Genomic DNA, 22,460 nt, shown 5'->3' with positions numbered 1-22,460 from the left:
GATTGAACCCTGAAACAACCTCTGGGCTGATCTAAGTCAGGGCATGGCTAACTCACAGATATAACCCTGAAACAACCTCTGGGCTGATCTAAGTCAGGGCACGGCTAACTCACAGATAGAACCCTGAAACAACCTCTGGGCTGATCTAAGTCAGGGCATGGCTAACTCACAGATCAAACCCTGAAACAACCTCTGGGCTGATCTAAGTCAGGGCACAGATAACTCACAAATAGAACCCTGAAACAACCTCTGGGCTGATCTAAGTCAGGGCATGGCTAACTCACAAATAGAACCCTGAAACAACCTCTGGGCTGATCTAAGTCAGGGCATGGCTAACTCACAAATAGAACCCTGAAACAACCTCTGGGCTGATCTAAGTCAGGGCATGGCTAACTCACAGATTGAACCCTGAAACAACCTCTGGGCTGATCTAAGTCAGGGCATAGATAACTCACAAATAGAACCCTGAAACAACCTCTGGGCTGATCTAAGTCAGGGCATGGCTAACTCACAAATAGAACCCTGAAACAACCTCTGGGCTGATCTAAGTCAGGGCACAGATAACTCACAAATAGAACCCTGAAACAACCTCTGGGCTGATCTAAGTCAGGGCATGGCTAACTCACAAATAGAACCCTGAAACAACCTCTTGGCTGATCTAAGTCAGGGCACAGATAACTCACAAATAGAACCCTGAAACAACCTCTGGGCTGATCTAAGTCAGGGCATGGCTAACTCACAAATAGAACCCTGAAACAACCTCTGGGCTGATCTAAGTCAGGGCATGGCTAACTCACTAAGTCAGAGTATGTAAAATACTCAGCTTAATTATATATAAATATTTTATAAAACTGCTCCCTTAGGAAGCATAAAGTTCAATATTCTATCTAGTGAATCTTTGAAGCGATCCTAAGCCGTGGCTAACAGTGCCTTTAAATATTAAAGCTCATAAATCCTAATCTCACAATCTTATCGATCTTTCTAATGCTATAACGTATGGGAGGTTCAACAATATATATATATATATATATATTATTCAATAATGTAATAAACAGGTTTGCGCATGCGCATTATTGGCATCTTAGTTCCAGTCAACAAGTTACCTAGCAAGGCATTATGGGTGATTTATATGTCCGCTGACACATAATTGTATAGACGCGTATCAAAAATGGTTAGGATATTGTCAAAGGTAATAATTCCGAGAAAAATGATAATTGGTTCAATATATAATTCCTAATTAACAGATTCTTGATCTTATCGTGATCAGACCATAATTGGAAGCTTGTTCTCATAACTAATTCATATCAATCTGGCACAATTTTCCCCTGTTTGCCCGCAAAAATTAGCCGAAATTACTTTCAATTCTTATCGTGACTCAATCCGCTGCAAGAGACTCTGTGAGGTCTGACACCAAATTACTCAAGAAAATAATATTGAGCTCTTTAATGACTAGTAAGAAAATAAACAGCGCTAAATTATTTTTTTAAATTTCAGTTCGGCTCCCTTTACAACACTAAATCAAGTTGAGGGATACTCCTAAGGCCCCGTCCAACTATGCCGGATAAATTTGAATCCGAATTTTTACTTATTCGGTTCCATTTCGAAAATTCGTTTTCGGTGAAGAATTGTTCCGGATTCGCCCGGACTAGTGTGGACGGTAGGCCTAACCGAATAAATAAAAATTCGGACTCAAATTTATCCGGCATAGTGTGTCGTGGCCTAAATCAGGTCCACGTTCAGGTTAAGGGATACTCCTAGTTCAGGTTAATACTTAGAGGTAGAATTAGAGGTATCCCTTAACCTGAACTTCGACCTGAACTAGGAGTATTCTCGACTTTCACATCCCCATAATCCTTTGCGTCTTTGGGGGGTAACCAGAGGGTAAAACCCCACTTATTTTGCTGAAGGCTGATCAGACAATGTTGAAAATACCTTGTTTGGTATCCAAATATAAAGTGAAGAAGTAAAAAACAGAAAAAAAAATAGAAGCTTGAAGACGTTTAAGGTGAATTTTAAACATTTTTTCGTAAGTCAATACATTTTCTGTAAGACCAAAACTCTTGATGATCTGTTAACGCAAAAATAACTTGGAATAAACTGATAATCAGTATTGTACAGATAAAAGCATCTACAGTATGAACTCAATTAAGAAACCTTTCAATTTGGGACAGTTTTTTGATTGGTTACCCCCCAAAAACGCAAGGCATTATGGGGATGTGATAGTCAAGAATCCCTTAGTTCTAAAAAGTCCACTGAATTCAAGGTCGTAACTTTTTTTGACCTTAATTCCTTTTTCCTAAATTTACATATCAGGCTGCTTAGTTCCGGGCTTGTTTGGATGAGCGAATGGTGCAATTTTTGTACCAGATTATTTTTTACCATTTATTTCATTTGCAAAAAAAATGAAGCTTTCACTAAGTAATCAGAGGTGTTAAATGACATTTTTAGCTTCTTTGAATTTAAAGTCACTTCTATACAAACTGATAGTCTGAATAATTATACAGAGAAGCCAAAAGTTTCTTCAAAAAATTTCGAAGCGTACTAAGAAGACGAAGAGGTTGAAAATAAAATAAGATTACTCTCTAGGTAGAATAGTTTTAAGCAAAAATAAATAAAATAAATAACAACGCTAAAAATTCCCTTAAGCATAGCTATAGCTCTACTAATTCAGTCTAAAATTACGAAACTTGCCAACATCGACAGTATTGTATAATTTAAGCGTTATCATTTAAATATTTTAGTATTTTATTTAATATTCTTTTCATCTCCTTTGTGATATTTATTTATTCAACACATGCTATAACCACTAACTTATGAAAGACTTTTTTCCAAGGAATTAAAAATCCGATCCCTGCGAGGGGTATAGTTTCTCGTGAGATTTCTTATGTCGTATTTTGGACTTTTCTGATAGCTACTCGTGAACCTTTATTATTCTTGACGCTTTGAACCCTGTACGCAGCTGACACCATCGTTATAGTTCCTTATAAGGACTTCACCCAATGAAATTAAGACAGAATAGTTGCTAAATATTGGGCTATTAAGATACGACATTGCTCCCGTGATTACTAACATTATTGCAAAATTCTTTTCATCAATATCCAGCGTTCGTAAACTCGGTCTCTTACTGAGATTTTAGTTACCGAATCCCTCGCTTTGCGTTACTGAAGATAAAACTAATAGGCTTTATTGTGAGAAGAACAGATTCCTAAAGAATTTGGTTCTTCGAGACCCGATAAAGTAGAAATCAAAATCTGGAATTATTTTCATAAAGACTTCTGAATCAAAATATAAAAACTACGTGAAGAAACTGAAGCTTAGGAAAGACTTGGATGGTTGAACAGTTTGCGTTCGGTTTGTCCGTCCAATTGAATAGTCTCCTATCACCGTCGTTGATATTTTGTTAATCTTCATAATGTCCTAAACTCAACTTTGTTTGCCAGGAACTTACTGATAGGTGATGGAATTCAAGTCATACTTTGTTTGCAGACAAGAACCTGAACGTTAAATAACAAAATAATTTTGATGAATGGACCACACTCGTCCGACGCAGCTGGGCACATCTCTATTGACAAGGGAGAACTTCTTTGTTTCATTACAGAACGATTCTTTAAAGAGATCAAGTGTACACTCGTATTTCTACTGACTGGAAACTTTCTTTATTGTAACTTCTCACGCGGAATGGAATATATTTGTGAATAAGCGAGATGGTTTCTTCAGCGGCTTTGAACATCATCGTCTCAGGTAAAAGTTTAGCAAGGATTTAAGTTGGTAAATAAATAAACAATCTTGTACACGAAATGTGAAAGAATTCAAGTGACATGAACAGAGATTCAAGGTCTATAAGATCTTCTCGATTAAATCAAGATCGTTTGGGAGACAAGACAATTTACAATTATAGCCAACAAATCGAAGATGATCCTACAAAAACCTCAGAGACAGAGAAGGAGTGTTTTATTAAGGAGCATAAGTTCGAAAATTCAGATAAAGATATTTTAATAACTCTGGTGAAAAACGCGTTCAGTGTCGTTTCTGAAGGTGAACAAGGAGTTGATAGCGATTATCGAGCGGTAATTGGATCGTCCGAAGAACGCATTCCATATTCATCCGATGTTGAGAGCTCCAAGGAATGTGGGAGAACTAAGATTAATCCCTCGCTAGGGTTTACCACAACTCCGAAAGAAAAACGAGGTATACCCAATGAAGAAGCATCTGGATGGGAGCTCGAGGGAAGACTTGAAGATAAAACGAGATCAGATATTCTTAAAGACCGCAAATTAAATATTTGGCCTACGAATGATGAGGAAAGTATTAAAACGCAAAAGGAACTTGCTGTAAATGAAAAGTCTAATAGATTTACCGTTAAAGGGAAAAGGATTGTTTATCTACAGAAAATGAACGATCCACTGAGTTCAAATCACGACGGATTACGAGAATGTAGAAGAAAGAAACGATTCATCGTTGTGCGGCCTAATCCTCAACGTAGTTTGGGTTGCTCGGACTCTACGATCTATTCTCTCACTTCCATGAGTAAAACACAAAAACTTGCCTGGGAAGGAAAATGTAGGCTTAAAAAGAATATTTCAAAATCGGAGCCTTATTTGAAAGACTTGGAGAGTTCAATAATGGCGTCGAATGACATTGAGCTGAGGAATTCAGGGTCACTCCGTTCAAAAGATGGAAGAATTTTTGAGGGAGCGAGGTTTTTGTTTAGTAAATTGAGCACAAGGATAGCTGATGATTCTATTCTTGTTCCTCAAGAATCGGTGTCCTGTGAGATTACTGACAACGCGGATGATTTCAATGCTAAAATACCGACACCTGTCACTCTAGACTGTAAAGGAAGAATCGATAAACAGGACGAAAATTTAACCGAACAATACAATGGTTCAAAAAAGGAAACAGAAGTCGTTAAAGAAAAAATTTCAAGCTTCAAAGGATTGTTAGAAAGACAACAAGCTTTTGAAGAAGAATCTTCTAATGGCCATGTAGACGTAGGGAGTGACGTTTCGCATCTCCTGAATCCCATTATTGGGATAATTAATGGTAATCCGACTAATGAAACGACCAGTGAAAATGAAACCAATTTGTATGCACTTAGCTTTATTGATAATGAAAGTAGAGAACTCAGGAAGCCCGCTGCTAAAATTACTATTAGCTGTCCTAGTGAATCAGTTGCAGGTGGCAATGAATTGCAAGCTACGAAGAGCGAGAACGAAACGATGAAAAATGAAAAAGAAAAGGTTTATCAATCCGTAATGTCTGTAGATGGTACAAGCAAACTTGATGGCAATACAAGATGGAAAGCTACCAGCTTTAGTTATCCATGTGTTCATCGTGGGAAAGAATATAACACGAAAAGAAAAACAGTTCAAGGTAATAATGATGAGACTAAATGTCTAATTTCACCTAAACGCACCGAAAATATCGTCAAACTAGAAGACGAAGAAACTTCACTCTCTGAACGAGAGAATGGTAACTTTAGTAAGTTAAAGAACAACGGGGTGGAACTTAGTGCTGGAAGTTTTGAAAAGCAAAAAAATGACGATCTTTTAATGGATATGCTGCGTGGAAGTTTGAATAGTAATTATTATAGGTCACCAGACATTATGGATGTCACGAACAAAGACAGTAATAATCTACTTAAAACTGGAAACAGACTGCATTCATTAAGTGAGCCAAAGCTCGATACAAAATGTCGGGAAAATGTCTCGGTGACAGTGAGTCCACAACATGATGTCAAACCAGTGGATATCACTACGGACAACAAACATGATGAACATCCGGGAACTTCTACATCCGGGGATTTGTCTACAAAGAAACGAAATCGTGTGAAATTAGCATTGGCTACGTCACATGCGGGGATTTACGTCACTGGTGAGTCACAGGACGATACGACGTCATCGGATTCACCAATGGGGTGGAGTTTTGAGAGGTGTCCGAGTTGGATTGGTAAAGAGTCAAATGATTCGCCGTTTCTCTCGCCTTATTATCAACCTTCGAGTAACGAAGAGAAGGATGAAAGTCCAGTTATTTCTATTCAGAAAAGAAAAGTCAGTCCAATCTCTTTATCTTGTACTAAGCAGAAATCGAATTCCTCTGAGAAGGATAGCGGAGCTTCGTGGTCTCCCCATTCCAAAACTTCGGGATTTTCCGTTCAGGACTCAGGATTCGAGGCCTCTGGTCGTCACAGCACCGCTCTCCTTTCGCCAAGCTTTCGGAAAATGACCTTACCAATTACGTCACATCCGGGTATCTCGACATCCGGGGAAATGTATTCCTCAGATGAGTATTTTACATACAGTTGTGAGGGAAATATGTTAAGTCCTACACGAAGTCAGGAATCAAAACGGGAGAGTAGACGTCGAAAAGTTGCTATAGGGTCGAGTAGGACTGGATCTAACGACTTTACTTTACTGTCACCGACATTCAAAGCACAAAGCTACGAAGAACCAGATAGAAAATCCCGCAAGATTTCCTATCCATATCGGTTCTCTAACTCCACTGAAGGTGATTCAGGCCTTGAAACTCCTCATAGCGCTGCTTCCCGGTCCCCGCACCTAGAAAGGAACCCAATCTCGACCCAGTCCAGTGTGTCGTCGCGCGGTCATCACGAACGTTCGTCGCGGTTCTCAATTCAAAGCAGACTTTCTTCAAAATCGTCCATGAAAAGTGGTGGATCCTCAATGAGGTTTTCAAACCCCATTGAATCTCTCAAAGGAAGTTTTTTGTCTTTTCTTTCACCGAAAAACTTCTTTGGCAGTAGAAAAAGCTCTGAAGCAGGCAAAAGCAGTTCGTGTGGTTCCAAATCGTCAAGGAAACAGCTCGCTGATTTCCCGGATGATGAAAAGATTTTACTGGTAAACGTGAGTGGACGGAAATTCAAACTTCATGAATATTTCACTACAGTCTATCCCGAGACCCTCCTGGGTAACGTGAGCAGGAATAAATACTACGATGCCAATAAAGAGGAGTTCTTTTTCGACCGGGACCCAGATATTTTTCGTCACATCTGGAACTTTTACTACACAGGGAAACTTCATTTCCCAAAAGATGAGTGCGTGAGTCACTTTGTCGATGAGATTTCTTTCTTTGGCGTAGCACACGAGTATCTCTGTACGTGTTGCTGGGAAGACGAGTTTGAGCCAGCGGTTGAAAAACTAGAAAAACTACGAAAGGAAATCGAGAAAAAGGAGGAAGAAAAACTCGCAAAAACTAGAAAAATACCTGAAAATGCGTCTCTGAGAGAAAAAATCTGGTTGACAACGAAAGATCCTGTAGTCTCTACACAGGCGAAGATGTTTTACTTCCTTAGCATGTTGGCCATAGTCGTTAGTACAGTGGCTAGCATCACTGAAACTATCCCTTGTTCAATGACGCTTAAAGTCTGTAAAGAAAACAACCAAGATGTTTATTTTTACATCGATTCTGGCTGCGTCGCTTTCTTTACCATCGAGTACCTCCTCCGTCTTATCACTGCTCCAAAACGTCTTCACTTTGTGCGCAAATTCATGAGTATCGTCGACCTCCTCGCCATCGTACCTTACTACTGTGATATCCTCATGAGGCAGATATTTGGCCCATCTATAGCCTATGGAATAGGTCTACTAGAGATTCTAAGGATCCTTCGAATTGTACGCGTATTCAAACTATTGAAACACTCTCGCCGTCTTCAATCTTTGGTTAATACCTTCAAGAGTTCTACTGCGGAGTTGAGTTTGATCGTGTTTATATATCTGGTGCTGGTGACAGTCTTTGCGAGTGTTATTTATTATGCTGAGATGCAGGATAATCCTAAGTATTCTAGTATTCCTGAGTCCATGTGGTATGCTGTTATCACCACTACTACTACAGGGTGAGTCTTTGTGAAAAGTTCACGGCACGAACACGGTCGTGACACAGTAAGGGATACGCCAGACAAATCACATTGCACGAGAATTTACTCTCCATCCAATCAAATACCCGGAACATGGCATAAACATGGTCACGCCAAGATCACGGCACCTTTAGACCAATCATATTGCGCGTGAAAAAAATCAGCCAATTAAAATTCTAGAAAGTATCACGGTCACGGCACGTCACGCTTACGGCACTGAGCTTTTCACAGTCATACGAAAACTGCACTACATCACAGGCACCACTATCGCAACCAAAAAGCGGGGCATAGTAGAGCCAGAAGATAGGGAGGGAATGAAAGAGGGGGAGAGGATAAGCTAGGAAGTAGAGCTGAGAAAGGAAGAAGATGCAAAGGGACAAAGGAGCAAAGGGAGAATCGAACGGGAAAGTTAATGGACAGGTAGAAGAGGGTGACGGAGGCTATGTTAGAAGAGCAAGGTAGTTAATTGTAATGGTAGTTAAGTGCGTTAGGGAAACAGTGAATGTGAGAAGGAGATGAAGAGAGGCTAAGCAATCAAAAGTAAAAAGGTAGAGATGCGAAGGGGTAGCGAGGTGACGTTAGGAGGGTAAGTATAGTTGGGGTTTCTCAAGAATTGAAGGCAAGAAAGAGAGATGAATGTTAAAAATGATGGCCAGAGTTGACGCTTCCTTCAAAACATTAAATATACATATCCTGGATGAAATCATGTCAGCTGACATTAGATATTGTGTTAATCGTAGATATGGCGACATTGTTCCGGAAACCATAATTGGCAAGTTGATTGGCTGTGCCTGCTGTCTGCTGGGGGTACTTATCGTTGCACTTCCGGTTCCGATTCTCCAAATAAGGGTAAGGAAATCGTTGTCATAGTAATCGTTGCTTGTTTACTGAATTCTCTGATCGATTTTTTTCTTGTATTCATTTTCAGTGAAAACGCAGACGTAACGTCACCAAATGACTCCAGATCCGCGCATGCACTAGAAAGAAGCACCGCTAGATTTTGTAAGTTAATCATAACAGATTGACTAATTGACTACAGTTACGTTGTACCGGAAATACGCCATTAAGTGTTACATAAGCGGAAATGAATGCAAACGGGAAACCGAAAATATTTTATGGCATGTGACAATGAATAAAAGTTTATCAAAGCTTACGAAAAGCATAAGTATTAATGAATAAAACTGTATCAAAAATTCAAGAAAATTTCATAACTTTTATTCATTTATTTTCTTAAGTTCTGCTCTGCGCCTCATTTCTTCCCGTCATGCTTTGTTTTCATTTAATTGATAAAACACAAGACTACAACCTATTATATCATTATTCATAAAGACATCGCAAACTTGTATAGGAATATTGAAATGTCGCTTTATTTGCGCTCCTCGAAACCGTGGTCCTTTTGGCCTCTGTCAATTGAACTCTGAAACCAAATGAAATACTTCCGGTGAAAACGCTTCCGGTGAAACCCACTTCCGGTTAAAACACTTCCGGTGACTCTAGAGTAATTCTTAAACTCAGTGCGCAAAAGAAATAAGATGTTACTCTTGCGCATGCGTAAAATGAAATTGTAAAATTCTTCAGCTCTTTAGACTAGTTTCCAGAAAACTGCGCTATGTATCACCCTTCGTAAATTTCGTTTCGCAACCATAGGCTGTTGTGCGCATGCGCACGAATTTTAAACCATAAAAATAGATTGCGCGTTAAGTGCGCCAGGTATTTACCCAGTTCTTCAACCAAGACAAAGTACCATATCTTCCTAGATTTCACTACGCATGCATGATGGATATTAACAGATATTAATAATAACTATTTACAATAGTTATTTAAGATTGATCGGTTTCGATTCGACTTATACCGATTCAGTGGTTTTATCACTAGGATTTTTCTTTGGAGTTTAACACATGCGGCTGGATTTAAAAACAACGTAACCCTTTTTAGTTTATGCGCCAACTGGTGCGATCGATTTGTTACGTTTGCAGTTGATTTCGTCTTGTTTGTCAGCTGAGATTTTGTTTCACAGCACATTCAATGTGTGGATGTCTTGTTTCTTATCTGCTGTATCATAATTTTCTGGGTTGCCATTCAGTTGTTGTTTCCATTCTTTCCTGTCTTTGACCATGATCTCGACCATAATCTGCTATATTCTGCATTCTTGTCTTTTTTTCTTTGTTGTCATTTGCTGTATTAGACAGTGTTTTGCTGTCTTGACCATTATTTCCTATATTCTGCAATGTTTGTTGTCTTGGATGTCATCTGCTGTGTTAGACAGTCTTTTGCTGTCTTGACCATTATTTCCTATATTCTGCATTGTCTTGACTATTACTTCCTATATTCTGCATTGTTTGTTGTCTTGGATGTCATCTGCTGTGTTAGACAATGTTTTGCTGTCTTGATTGTATCTGCTGTATTCTGCTGTGTTTTGCTGTCATTGCTGTCGTCTACCATACAAGCATTTCTATTTACTCCTTCGTGAGGGCCTCATCAACTTCGTCTAACAGTCCCATTTGGAGATTAGCCTATAAATGAATTATTATTGAATTAATATTTATAAACATACACTTTGTAGAAAAACTCCTTGTGAGAGATAAGCAAAAACCCTTCAAAAATATTTTGCTCACGTGAACAAATATGGCAGCGATGACGTCAATCCAGTTGCTAAACAACAGACTTTCAAAATGTTACCTTTGTCATTTTTGGAATAATGGTTTCGAAATGCACTTAGAGCATGCGCATACATTTTTCGTTTTTGTTTCGCTCCCAGTACTCTCGTTTGTACCACATATAGGTAGCCCAATAAGAGATTAACCCACCTTTTTCTGTATGATAGGGACAGGCAGTGCTATCATAAGCACGCCTACTATACATCCAATGCTGCCGATTAATTTCCCAAGAACAGTGTGAGGTACGATGTCGCCATAACTGAAACGAAAATCGATCAAAAATGTACCTTAAATATTTAAACTGCTTTTGGGGGTGGGAAGGATGCGTCAAAGAACATTCTAGATTACTTTAGAACATTTACGAAACAGGGACGCAAATTATCTATATTATTCTTTGGCCACGTGACCACAATATTTTTACCTCGTGACCATAAGATTTTTGATCATATGACCAAGAATTTGAGTCACGTGACCACAAATAAACTTTTGGTTCACGTTACTACCAAATACCTTGTCAGCAAAACACTATGCAATATCACAATGTCACGTGACTTACCCTGTCGTTGTCATGGTGATCACAGAATACCACATAGATGCCGGTATGCTATTGAATAAGTCGGCCCCAGGTCCACTTTTTTCAGCATAAAACAAAGCACTGGATATAAGCACCACTCCGAGTGATAAACTGAATACTATGAAGCCAAGTTCTGAAGCCGACCGCTGGATAGCAAACAGCAGGCTCCTAAGCCGACTGCTGTGTCTTGTGAACTTGAGAACACGAAAAACCCGCAGTACTCGTAGTAAAACCAATGCACTAAGACTGTCCACTGCCAGATCAAAAATATGTAGAATAATACCCAAATAATATGGTAGGATAGAAACCACGTCTACAATACTCATGAACCCTTTGACGAAGTTCCAACGATTTGGAGCTGAAATAAGGCGAGCTAGATACTCGAAAGTAAAAACTCCAACGCAAACACTCTCAAGAATAAAAAAGACATTCTCCTTCGATTCCAGGTATTCTCTTAATTCAACACAAGCGCCACTGTCCTTGGCGGTTTCTATACTCCAGGGATATGCTGAGTCGTTTAGTTGTTTGTTACAAAGCGTCGCGTGTTGTACACTACATATAAGTCTATCCTCACAAGGCGGCGGAATCGTCTCTACGACAGTACATGCTATACTCAATGCGATCATTAGTCCAGACATATAATACCACAGGGCGCCCAATAAAGATTTTTCCGGGTTATCAAAAACCTTCCAAACTTTTTCCAGGAAACTCTCTTTATTTTCTTCCCTTAATTTGTCCTGTTCTTCAAGATTAAAAACTTTATTGATATTGATAGATTTTGGCTGTCGATAATCATCCCAGCAACAGTTATCAACCTCGTTGATCGAGATCCCGAAGAATGAAAGCTCGTCTCGGAATTCATCGGCACAGTACTCTATCGAGTAGTGTAGCCGTCCTATCCTGAAATGTAAGAGAAAAGGCGGGAAACAGCTTCATTTACTGACCAATCACACATCATGTTACATTGAGAATTATGTGTACAAGAATCTGGGCCAATCAGACATCTCGTTACTATATCTTATTGCTTGTGAAAAGAGAAAAAAAACGTGATTTCATGCAAAATATAAAGTTGACCAATCAGAGAGCGCGTTATATAGTTTAAGGTGCACAAGAATTTGAACCAATCACAGTACAGACTACATGTTCAGTATTAAGCACTATACATGCAACCAATCAGATAACATGTTATATCAAGAACTAGGAGCCTAGGAGCCTGAACCGATCACAGAACATGTTATATTAAGCAAGTACGACCAATCAGAAGAAGTTTTGTTAAGAACTCAACCAATCAGAAAACACTTTATATTAAGCAAGTTCCACCAATCAGAGAAGACATTTTTCCAAACAAGAGAAGTACGAGTCTGAACAATCCCAGAAAGCGTTGCATTTATCGTTTAAACCAATCAGAGAATTTGCTATATTTAACAAGCATCGATGAGCGCCCGCGAGACTCGATTTTCGATCCACCTTTGTTAGCTTGCTTTTATGAAAGTAGACTAGCTACCAACTGTTTTAGTGAATTGTCACAACATCGATTGATGCCATTTTGACTGAGAATAACTGACTTCTTGCTACTGTGAATTCAGCTTTATTAAATGGTGTCAAGGATTCTCTCACCGAAAAATCGATCTAGGACTTCCTGGTTTGAAAAGCTCTTGAAAAGTTTTTAATAACTGTTATTTCGTACTAGGTTTAGCGGTTTTTTTTTTTTTTTGTTTTTTGTTTGTTTGTTTGTTTTGTTTTGTTTTGTTTGTTGTTTTTTTTTTTTGTTTTTTTTTTTACAAAACCAAGACGCAGCCTGCTTAAATAAACTTTCTAGTACTAATATTTTGAAATTTTCCTTGGACAAGTTTAGTTCGCAATAAATAATATTTAGTGGTTTAGTTTTTCTCCTAATTTTTCAGTATATAATCATTCCATATTCTTTACACGACATTGATTGTTGACGATAGCCTACTTGGATTCTGCTCTTATTTGAATCCGACATGAATAAATAATCAGAGGGAATAATATAAATCATTATTATACAGCTTCTCATCAATCCCATATAGGTAACTGTCTAATTATTTTCTTAATTAAACAGGTCTTGTTGATATGGGATTAATTAGGCAGCTATATAATTAATAGGTAATAGGATTTCATGCTCCCCAATCAAGAAATAATTAGACTCGAAAAATTCCTCTGACTGCCAAATTGGACTTGAATTTTGTCAGTCCTCAGAATTTTGCTCGTCCAAATATAACTGGACATAAATATAATTGGACAGCATGGAGTTCTATTACATATACTAATTACAAATTTAAAGCCACAATTAACGCAGGAAGTCGTACAGGTGACAAGTGGCAATTTTGCAAATTGCCTTCTTTAATCGAACTATTGAAACCTAACCTGAGTATAATCAATTTGAGTGATTAAGATAACAATTATAGTAGTTGTATATTCATGAATATATACTTGTATATCTTTTTGTATTAAAAAGTAAAAAGTAAAAATGCAAAACCGGTGACGGAAATGAAAATGAGAAAACATTATTTAAAGCCAGGAAAAGGGAAGGAAGTAAGGAAAGAAGGAATGAGGGAAGGAGGGACGGAAGGTAAGGAAAGAAGGAGGGAAGGAAGGAGGGAAGGAAGGAGGGAAGGAAGAGTAGGATTATATGCAGGAGAATGTGAATTCCGGTCCTTCCCTACCTTCCTCCTTCCCCCTTCCTCCTTCCTCCTTCCTCTTCTCCCTTCCCCCTCTCCCTTCTCCCCTCCCTTCCTCCCCCCCTCCTCCCTCCTCCCTCCTCCCTCCTGCCTCCCTCCCCCTCCCTCGCTCCCCTCCTCCCCCTCGCCCGCCTCCTCCCCTCCCCCCCGTCCACGCCCCCCGCCCCCACCCGCCCCCCCACGCCCAAATTGCCCCACCGCTACCTTCCTGAATCCCCCTGCTGCCTTTCTTTTCTCAATTTCAAGATCAAGGCAAGCGTCTGGCTCTTTGCATCTCGTTAAAACGCCACGTTAATTCCCATAATAATACCAAAAGTGTTTAAGATTAGACTATTTAAATGAAATGCGACTAGTCAAATATTCAACCGCGATACTCAGCTTTCAGCAAAAAGTTAAAATGAACTTATTATAAATTAACGTCACTCTTACATTCTCACCCGAACAAATTATCAATTATTGAAATTTAGAAAGTGTTGGAAAAAGTTCTCACGAAACAGGCCTCTTTTTTGATAAATAGTTCTCTTCCGTCCGCAGTAATAATGATAATATGATAATAAAAAAGAAACATAAAAAAGCGCATAAAAAAACAACAGTTTTTTGAAAAGTTTCTATCATAACTTTTTGTACGTCCCGCAGAGCAAAATATAACTCTCAGATAGATGGCTAATTTCTTTGCTTATTAAACATGAAAGTCAAACGACAAGCGAAAGTTCTGGTTTTCCTACACCTGTAATTCCCGATACTTGGTAGCCAGTACGGCAAGTTTTGGATTGTTATCTCAAGTACATCGTTTGAAGTTCAAAAAGAGCCGAAACTCAAGGACCCTTAGCTATAAGAATTTATTTAAGATTGTTATCATATAATACTCCAAGATACGGTATATCCCAAAATACCAAGCCATTATCTTTTTCATACAAGCTGGTAATGTATAGTTTATGAAACCCAAGGCATTCAAAAGTCTTCAGACTAAACTCAACCCAGATGAAAATTATGATCGTTTCTAGATAACTAAACTCGAGTATTTCAAGGGTGCACCCAAGGAAATATTTTAGAGTAATGCGGGTTTAAATGCTTTTTGCCTAGACGCGGGCATATATCTGTATATAGCCAACAATTTTTCTATTGCAAACCAAACTATAATACTATAAAAAGATATAAATACATCGGAAATAATACTTGAAATGTTAGTCTCTGACTTAAAATTTTTTGAAACATTTTTTAAAAGACGCAAAAATTGGAAAGAGTGAAAGAAGTTACCAAATAGCGTCGAGTTTGTCGGCTTCGCTTGTTCTCAGCTCCAACAAGCGTTATTGTGTTTTACCAAACTTAGATGATGAAAATGCCTTAGAAATCATAACAGCAGGAATACGGCATGTCGTATTTAAACGCTTAACAATAGGTTAGACTAAAAATAACTATCGATTTAAGAATACAGGTTAATTCTGTTTATTATTCAGACCAAGATAGAAACCATGAATTATAACATACCTGTAATCATAACAAAGGACAACGCCAGCAGATATTTCGTTTTTTAAACAATTCTCGGTTTATTTCAGTATTCTGTTTTGTAATACGAATAGATCTTTTTGGAATCAATACAGTGCTCGTCAGGACAAATGAGAAATTCCCCATGAACAATGAAAAGATTGCGTCTTCCTTTATAATCATTATACCAGCCAGCATGTTCTACGAACCTCAAATTAGTCACTAACCATAAAGTTAAACCTCGAACAACAATAAACTGAGAGCAGGTTTAAACACTGAAAAATCTTATCCTTTTTGTAGTAATTTTGAATTGTATAAGAGGAATAATTGGTTGCCCAGAAGTCCTTATAGATATGAAATGAAAAATCGCTCGCTTAATGGAAAAAGTTCTTATAATGCTCCTAGCAATAATTGTCGCTAGCTTGCTTACTAAACCACACTAATTGAGTTAAGATTCTATCTAGATAGAACAGCAAAGACACGGTCTTTGCAATTCATCCGAGTTAAACGACTTTATTTTAGGTGCAATTTCCTTTAATACACGAATTAGCTCAAAATTAAAACATTTTTTTTAAATAACCAGTTTGAGATTAATCTATTTCTTGAAATTCGAATTCCACAAAAAAAAAAAAAAAAAAAAAAAAAAAAAAAAAGAATATTGTAAATGATATGCTAATTATAGAAATCTGTTTTAAGATTAAAGGATATCAGATTGAAATAACTTGTACAATTAAAAACGTCCTTACCTGTAGTAGTTTAGGATGTGTCGAAACATTTGCGGATCACGATCAAAAACGTACATATTCCTACGCGGGTTGAAGTATAGTTCCTTTTCGTTACTGCCGAGTAATGTCGATGGATGGTTCTTGAGATTTTCTTCCCACGTTTCAAATATTCTTCCACCAACTTGGATTAAGACTTTTTTTCTTGGTTCCCGTTTGGGAGAGCTTTGCACGCTCTCTACTTTGGATGTAGCTTTTTGTCTTCGAGTGTGAACAGTGCTTGTTATTCTTTTCTTCATGATATTCATGTGCTAAAGTACCTTGCAAAACGAAATAAACCATTCAGAAAAGCAGATCGACGTTTTGCTCTACTTCGAAATAATCTTCAAAATATTATCAATTCCAAGATGATTGATACTTTCAAAAACATTTTAAGGGGAAAACAAACATTCATTATTGAAGTTGTGCTTCCAAGAACAGCCTAACAAGACTCGCTAGCCGATTCCCAACATAATAAATCTTATGAATTAACAATTATTACTATTGGTCACGCGTAATTGTTTATGTTAAGATGGTTTCCTTGGAACAGCGTCACTTTTAAATGTGACTCAATAAGTTATTTTCACTCCGCAGTAGAACAATCGCGCTAAAACTTGCAGAGGAATGACAGTGGCAATAAGATGAAGTTTTATAATTTTTTTTCCAGTTTTCCAGCAGGTTGGCGGATGTCGACTAACCAAATATTCTTCTTTTTTAGACGTCTAATTATACGAATTTTCTAGCATTGATAATCAAATTATATGCGTTTATTCATTTCCTTTACGTGTCCCAAACGATGCTTGAGCATCTTCGAAACGTTTTGCGGTAGTATACTCTTGAATTAAACAAAGAAATTAAAGAAACAGTGTCCTCCGAGACACAACATCAAGAATTCAACTCGAGGACTATTATGTGGTTGGTAATTGTGGATGGTAGTGGCTACCCAACACATTCACAACTAATTTTGGTGGGTTCTAAGAGATTAATAATGCAAGGTAATAATGTCTTCATCAAATTATATTGTAAATAATATTCACACTACATTGTATTAATTATAATAACATTGTAGGTCCACATCAGCCCTATGGGCTGCCTTTCTTATAACCTACGTTAAAAATAAAACTGATGGTGATGATGATGATGATGATGAGGTAGAGAATGGACCGTGCCGACGTGTTAGAAATAGCATTGACTAAACAAAACTAATCCTGTCATTACATTACGTATTGCTCATGGTTAGGATGTTTGGTGTCAAGTTGTTTGAGCAGAGCAGAGCAGAGCAGAGCAGAGCAGAGCAGAGCAGAGCAGAGCAGAGCAGAGCAGAGCAGAGCAGAGCTACAAAGCTGACTTGCATAGACGTAGACAGTGCGCCATACTTTGAAATGGTTTTCTATAGCATTGAAATGGCTTCCTATAGCATTGAAGTTATTTTCTATAGCATAAGATTGGCTCCCTATGCAAAATCCCGTGATATGGAAGTACAGATGTTGCTGACAACGTATTAGGCAGCAACATATGGATAGGCAGTCACGAAAGTTTTACAGCAAATCGTACGATATGTACGCTCATTAATACGAAACATTCTTCAGGGAAACTAGTTCAATGCTTTGGGCTCATCGTAATGTAGGTCCGTCAGTATGGACCTTTCTAATAAGTATCGTAGATGCGCATGCGCGCGAGGCCGGCTAACATGAAATACGAAAGAAATCACTCTTTTTCTCGACTGGAATTTGTGGTATTTACTTGGCATATTTTCATGTTAACCTCGCGTATAAAATAATTTTGAAAGCCATTTCAGTGATATGGTATACGCACCGCACGCCTAGCAGTGTGTCGTCCCAATGATTTTCCACTAAAATGGCTAACAATAACATTTAAATGGCTTTCCATTGTTTAGTTTCTTTCGTAATATTCTTTCTTAGGCAAAACGAAACATGTTTGTTTGTCACGAGTTCAGAAGTTATTCCTTCTTATTTTTCTTGCGCATGATTTTTCACATTTAAATTGTCTACGTAGTTTGATTTAATGGTTTGGTCTTTTAGAAACCCATTAAGTGCCATTAATTTTTGAAAAGTCAATTCATAGTTAAAAGAAAAATTCTGGAAAAAAGCAAACTTGATTACAAAGAAAAACAAGTTTACCATATCAATGAATACTAGAGACAGAGGGGGAGTTATCAATAATAGGCAATTTGACCAATCAAAAATTAACCACTTTAACAACATATTTTGTACGACTGTGTGAAAGTATAAGCCCGGGTATGGCTTGCTAGTCTGCAGTGCACTCGTGTTGTGTCCGACTGACATTAAAATGGGAAGCCTTTTCAATGCTTCGAGATATCGTACTATGTACCGTACCTGCTTTACAGTCTGTTCAATAAGTTTCCTATTCAGTATCGGAAGCCATTTCACTGCTATTCAGTATCGGAAGCAATTTCACTGCTATTCAGTATCGGAAGCAATTTCACTACTATTCAGTATCGGAAGCCATTTCACTGCTATTCAGTATCGGAAGCCATTTCACTGCTATTCAGTATCGGAAGCAATTTCACTACTATTCAGTATCGGAAGCCATTTCACTGCTATTTAATATCGGAAGGCATTTCAATGTTACGGCATCATACTGTACCGTAGCGTGCCGTATTGACCTAAGTCTTGAAGACTATCAATGTCATTTTTAATGGATTCATACATTCCGTGCTCTCAGACGCGATTTTTTCACACTTCAACCGCATTAAAGTAGTCTTTTATAAACCAAATTTGTGATTTTGAATATTTCATTACTTTATATCAAGAACTCTTGTAGCGATAAACTTTCCAGACTAGACGTCTCTATACATTTCGATATTCTAAAACAAATAAAAAAATGCTGAAAATGTTGGTAATCTATGATGGCTAACCAACATTCTTCCTTCGTCCTACGATCCCATACACCTGGCAACAAAAAATCAAAGGGGGGAGGGGTATGGATATTTTAATCAATCGATTAACCTATTGGAATTCAAATTAATTTTTCTTACATGCCCTGCTGTTTTTTATCTAATGGTTATTGCTCTCAACAGTGCAAAAAACTATTAAAACCTCACCGCGAACATGAAGAAACTTGTTAAAAATACTCCAATGAAGTTAATGAGAAGTCGAATCGCTTCCCTACATTACTTATTGAATACTATCATCTCAAACTAACAATACTGAATGCATTCTTAACTTATCCCTGAAATAAATCATTTAAAACAATTTATGACCATACCAGACTATCTTTCTTAGGTTTGCTTGGATTAGAAGATCTTATACTTATAAAAATTTTCTGAACATCCTTTTGGTAAGCCCGTAGTAGTACTGGCTAATATTATTTCATTAATAATGAATTAGGAAAAGCCATATGGTACATAAGAGTCTGGAAAAATAAGAACGAAAACCTATAGAATAATGTTTCCAATTGGCATGAGTATTTTCTCGACTGCTTTATCTTTCTTATCCTATATTTTTCTTGGGAATCGTTGATCGACGTTGATTTTTCAATTGGTCCCGAAAAGAATTTTAGTATAACAAGTGTATAGATACGAAATAAAGTCATATATGAATTCAATTTTACAGATTTTTAAAGCATTTTTGACACCACTGAAGAACTACCATCCTTTTTGGCACACTTCACAAGTCTTGATATAATCCTCCTATAGTATTGATAATATTTAACAGCCTTCTTTATTTCATCTCAGTCTCTCCTTTTTACAAGATTTTAAAAATTTCACTTTTGTAAGACAGCTTATAAACTTGAAAATTTTGTATCAAAATTTCGGCATGTAGTTACATGGAATTGAAAAAGAATTTGTTACATCCAGTCGACACTCGGTAGTGAATCTAGAAAACTAATTATTTAATCGCGAGAAAAATAATACAAAGTTTAACTGGAAAAAATATATATTCCATCAGTCCTGCAGAGTTATCAATCAATAAGAATTTTTCCATTTTATTTTCACTTTATACCTGTTTTTATATTTTTTGAGTTATATATTTTTCAAAATACGACTGTGTAGTACTTACCAGCTCGTTATGCTGTACTGTACTGAAGAAGTCGTCTGTGAAAACAGATAAGTGCGTCTATAAGTCTTGATGGTTTTTGAAGACTCCGGCAAAGCGAGGCGTCAGTTCTGAATTTAAACAAGAATGGAAAGAGAGAAAATTTACTTTAAAAATAACATGAAAAGACTTAAAAAGTAATGACTATTTAAAAGAATAATCACCACCAACGAGTAAAAATATAAACCTAGGACGTTGTTCTAGAATGGAAATTTTTTATATCGAATTTGCCTGAATTACGAAGCTATGGCAAATTAGTAAGGCGTAATTAATCAAAATGGACGAATGAAATGATGGCCATCCTACCACAAAAATACAGAAGATTGACCTCAAAGCGAGCTAGTCAAAAAAAACCTTCCTAAGTGGCACTTTCGAAACACTACATTATTATTCCATTATATTAGTTGTTTTTAATTCGTATTTTGATGTGGAGAGACGTGGATAGATCAGTAAGTAAAGTGATATTGAATCAGCACTATTCAAACACTCTTCAAAAACGATCTAGAGTGAAATCAGAGGGTCTGTAGTGAAAGTGGTCTTGTCTAATTCCTTCCTTCCTTTACTTAAGCCTCTTTACCCCTTTATATCTCTTTACTTTATCTTAAACAGTGAAATCTTAATTGGTGTGAAATTTATTTTAATAATGGTACTGTTTGCTTTCTGTGCAGTTGGAATTGACGTCATGAAAGAATCGTTGTCTTTACCGACTGAAGGAATAAACGACCTGCCGAGAACCATTCAAAGTGTGCGCGTCTGCGTGTGTGTGCGGGCTTGCGTGTATCTACCTCTTCTGTTTACTCGTTGATTTATTCGGTCATTCATTCATTCATTCATTCACTCACTCACTCACTCACTCGCGCACGCACTCACTCACTCACTCACGCACTCACTCACTCCTTCACTCCTTTCTTACTCAATCCTTCCTTCGAGCCGGACGGACGGAGAGGCGCGGCCGGCCTGGCCGTCGTGAGGCCGACTTCGAAGGCCCGCCACCGACTCGGTGGAAGCAGGACGAGTTCCTGATCGACTAAGGTTCATCTCATCTTCCTTCACTCCTTTCTTCCTTCACTCCTTCCTTCCTTTCTTCCTTCCTTCCTTCCTTCCTTCCTTCCTTCTTACCTTCCTTCCTTCCTTCCTTCCTTCCTTCCTTCCTCAACTCATTCTTTTTTCCTTCTTTTATTCCTTTTGATGAAAAATTTGGTTGGGATTAGCAATATAGCATCGATATGCTGCCTAATGCATAACATTAATTGCCCATGACCAAAACATATGAAAGACGGGGGGCTAAACTGCCGCATAGGAAGACTGGGCATCAAGCATTTCGGGAAGACGAATCTGTTACAGTTTAGTAAATTGCGGTCAAAAACAAAGTTTAAACTTTTCTTTATTATCTTAACTCAGAAAAAAAAGAAGGAAAAAATAGTCCTAGAATTTGTATATTGATAATAAAAGCCAAAGTTTGGATAAGTGTTAGGTTAGAATGTTTAGGTCACCCATCCATGTACAAACCCTCCTCAATCGGACTTGACTCAGCAGAGTCTTTAGAAACCCAAGTTTTATCCACTGGACCACGGTTCCAGTTTAATCAGCATAACAATAGTAGTGAAAACAATGCACCGAATAGACTAGACTTTTTAACATTATACTTCCAACCGATTCCGTGCGTGGCAGAGATGCAAGGGATTAGCCGATATGGTCTGGGGGCCGGCTGGTCTCTCCCCTGATGCTTCGGCTAGAACATTTTCTTGCGTAATTCGTACACCCAAGGGCAGAAGGATTTAATCGCCGTCAGGTCCGAAGTCCATACGACGCCTCAGCTCTGCGGATGTCTCGGGGGTATGGCAAAGTGGGATCGATTTTTTTCTTTTTTTTTTTCTTTTTTTTCTTTCTTTCTTTTTCTTTTTCTTTTTTCCTTTTCTCTCTCTCTCTCTCTTCCTTTTTTTAAAATATGATTTCTATCGAGTGTCGCGAGAGTTCGAATCCCGAGGAATCCAGATAAGATTTTCTAGATTGATTTTTTTCTTAGGATAATTAGGAAGGAATGAAGAAAGCTAAGCAAGCAAATAAAATAAGAAAGTAAAAAGAAAGAGATACGAATGGACAGCTAGAACTAAAGATCAGCGAAAGAAAAAAACTTTAGATACCTCTTACCTATATATTATTTCGGGTTGTTTTTGATCATCATGCAGGCACTTTGACTTTGCTTATCGTAACTCTACAGTATTTAAGATAACATAAATAGGAACCAAGAAGATCAATTCCGACACCTGTTAAAACAAAGACAGTTAAGGAGTTTAAAACAAAGACAATTTTAAGAAATAAAGACACA

General features: G+C 37.7%; 2 protein-coding genes across 3 annotated transcripts; one reads left to right on the top strand and one right to left on the bottom strand.

The window, feature by feature from the left end:
* The first annotated feature begins 4,295 nt into the window (after positions 1-4,295).
* On the top strand, positions 4,296-9,028 carry LOC116286221 (uncharacterized). Its single transcript, XM_031692681.2, has 3 exons — positions 4,296-7,852; positions 8,614-8,722; positions 8,802-9,028. Exons 1-3 carry the CDS (start codon positions 4,392-4,394, stop codon positions 8,802-8,804), a joined length of 3,573 nt encoding a protein of 1,190 aa, XP_031548541.2. The 5' UTR covers positions 4,296-4,391; the 3' UTR covers positions 8,805-9,028.
* A 31-nt stretch (positions 9,029-9,059) lies between these two features.
* Positions 9,060-22,400, bottom strand: LOC116286252 (potassium voltage-gated channel protein Shal). 2 transcript variants are annotated; one of them, XM_031692716.2, is made up of 6 exons: positions 22,283-22,400; positions 20,096-20,202; positions 16,038-16,333; positions 11,087-12,004; positions 10,681-10,789; positions 9,060-10,386 (listed from the first exon to the last, which is right to left on the bottom strand). In XM_031692716.2, exons 3-6 carry the CDS (start codon positions 16,319-16,321, stop codon positions 10,330-10,332), a joined length of 1,368 nt encoding a protein of 455 aa, XP_031548576.2. In that variant the 5' UTR covers positions 16,322-16,333; positions 20,096-20,202; positions 22,283-22,400; the 3' UTR covers positions 9,060-10,329. The 2 variants fall into 2 exon arrangements, with proteins under 2 accessions (XP_031548576.2, XP_031548578.2); XM_031692718.2 differs by lacking the exon at positions 22,283-22,400 and having other exon boundaries at positions 20,096-20,301.
* Between the last annotated feature and the right edge of the window lie 60 nt (positions 22,401-22,460).

The sequence above is a fragment of the Actinia tenebrosa genome, unplaced genomic scaffold, assembly GCF_029948245.1.
Source record: "Actinia tenebrosa isolate PJP-AT-01 unplaced genomic scaffold, QUT_ActTen_1.0 PGA_scaffold6__47_contigs__length_16458017, whole genome shotgun sequence".
Lineage (NCBI taxonomy): Eukaryota > Metazoa > Cnidaria > Anthozoa > Actiniaria > Actiniidae > Actinia > Actinia tenebrosa.
This window is presented reverse-complemented; position numbering and strand designations above follow the sequence as displayed.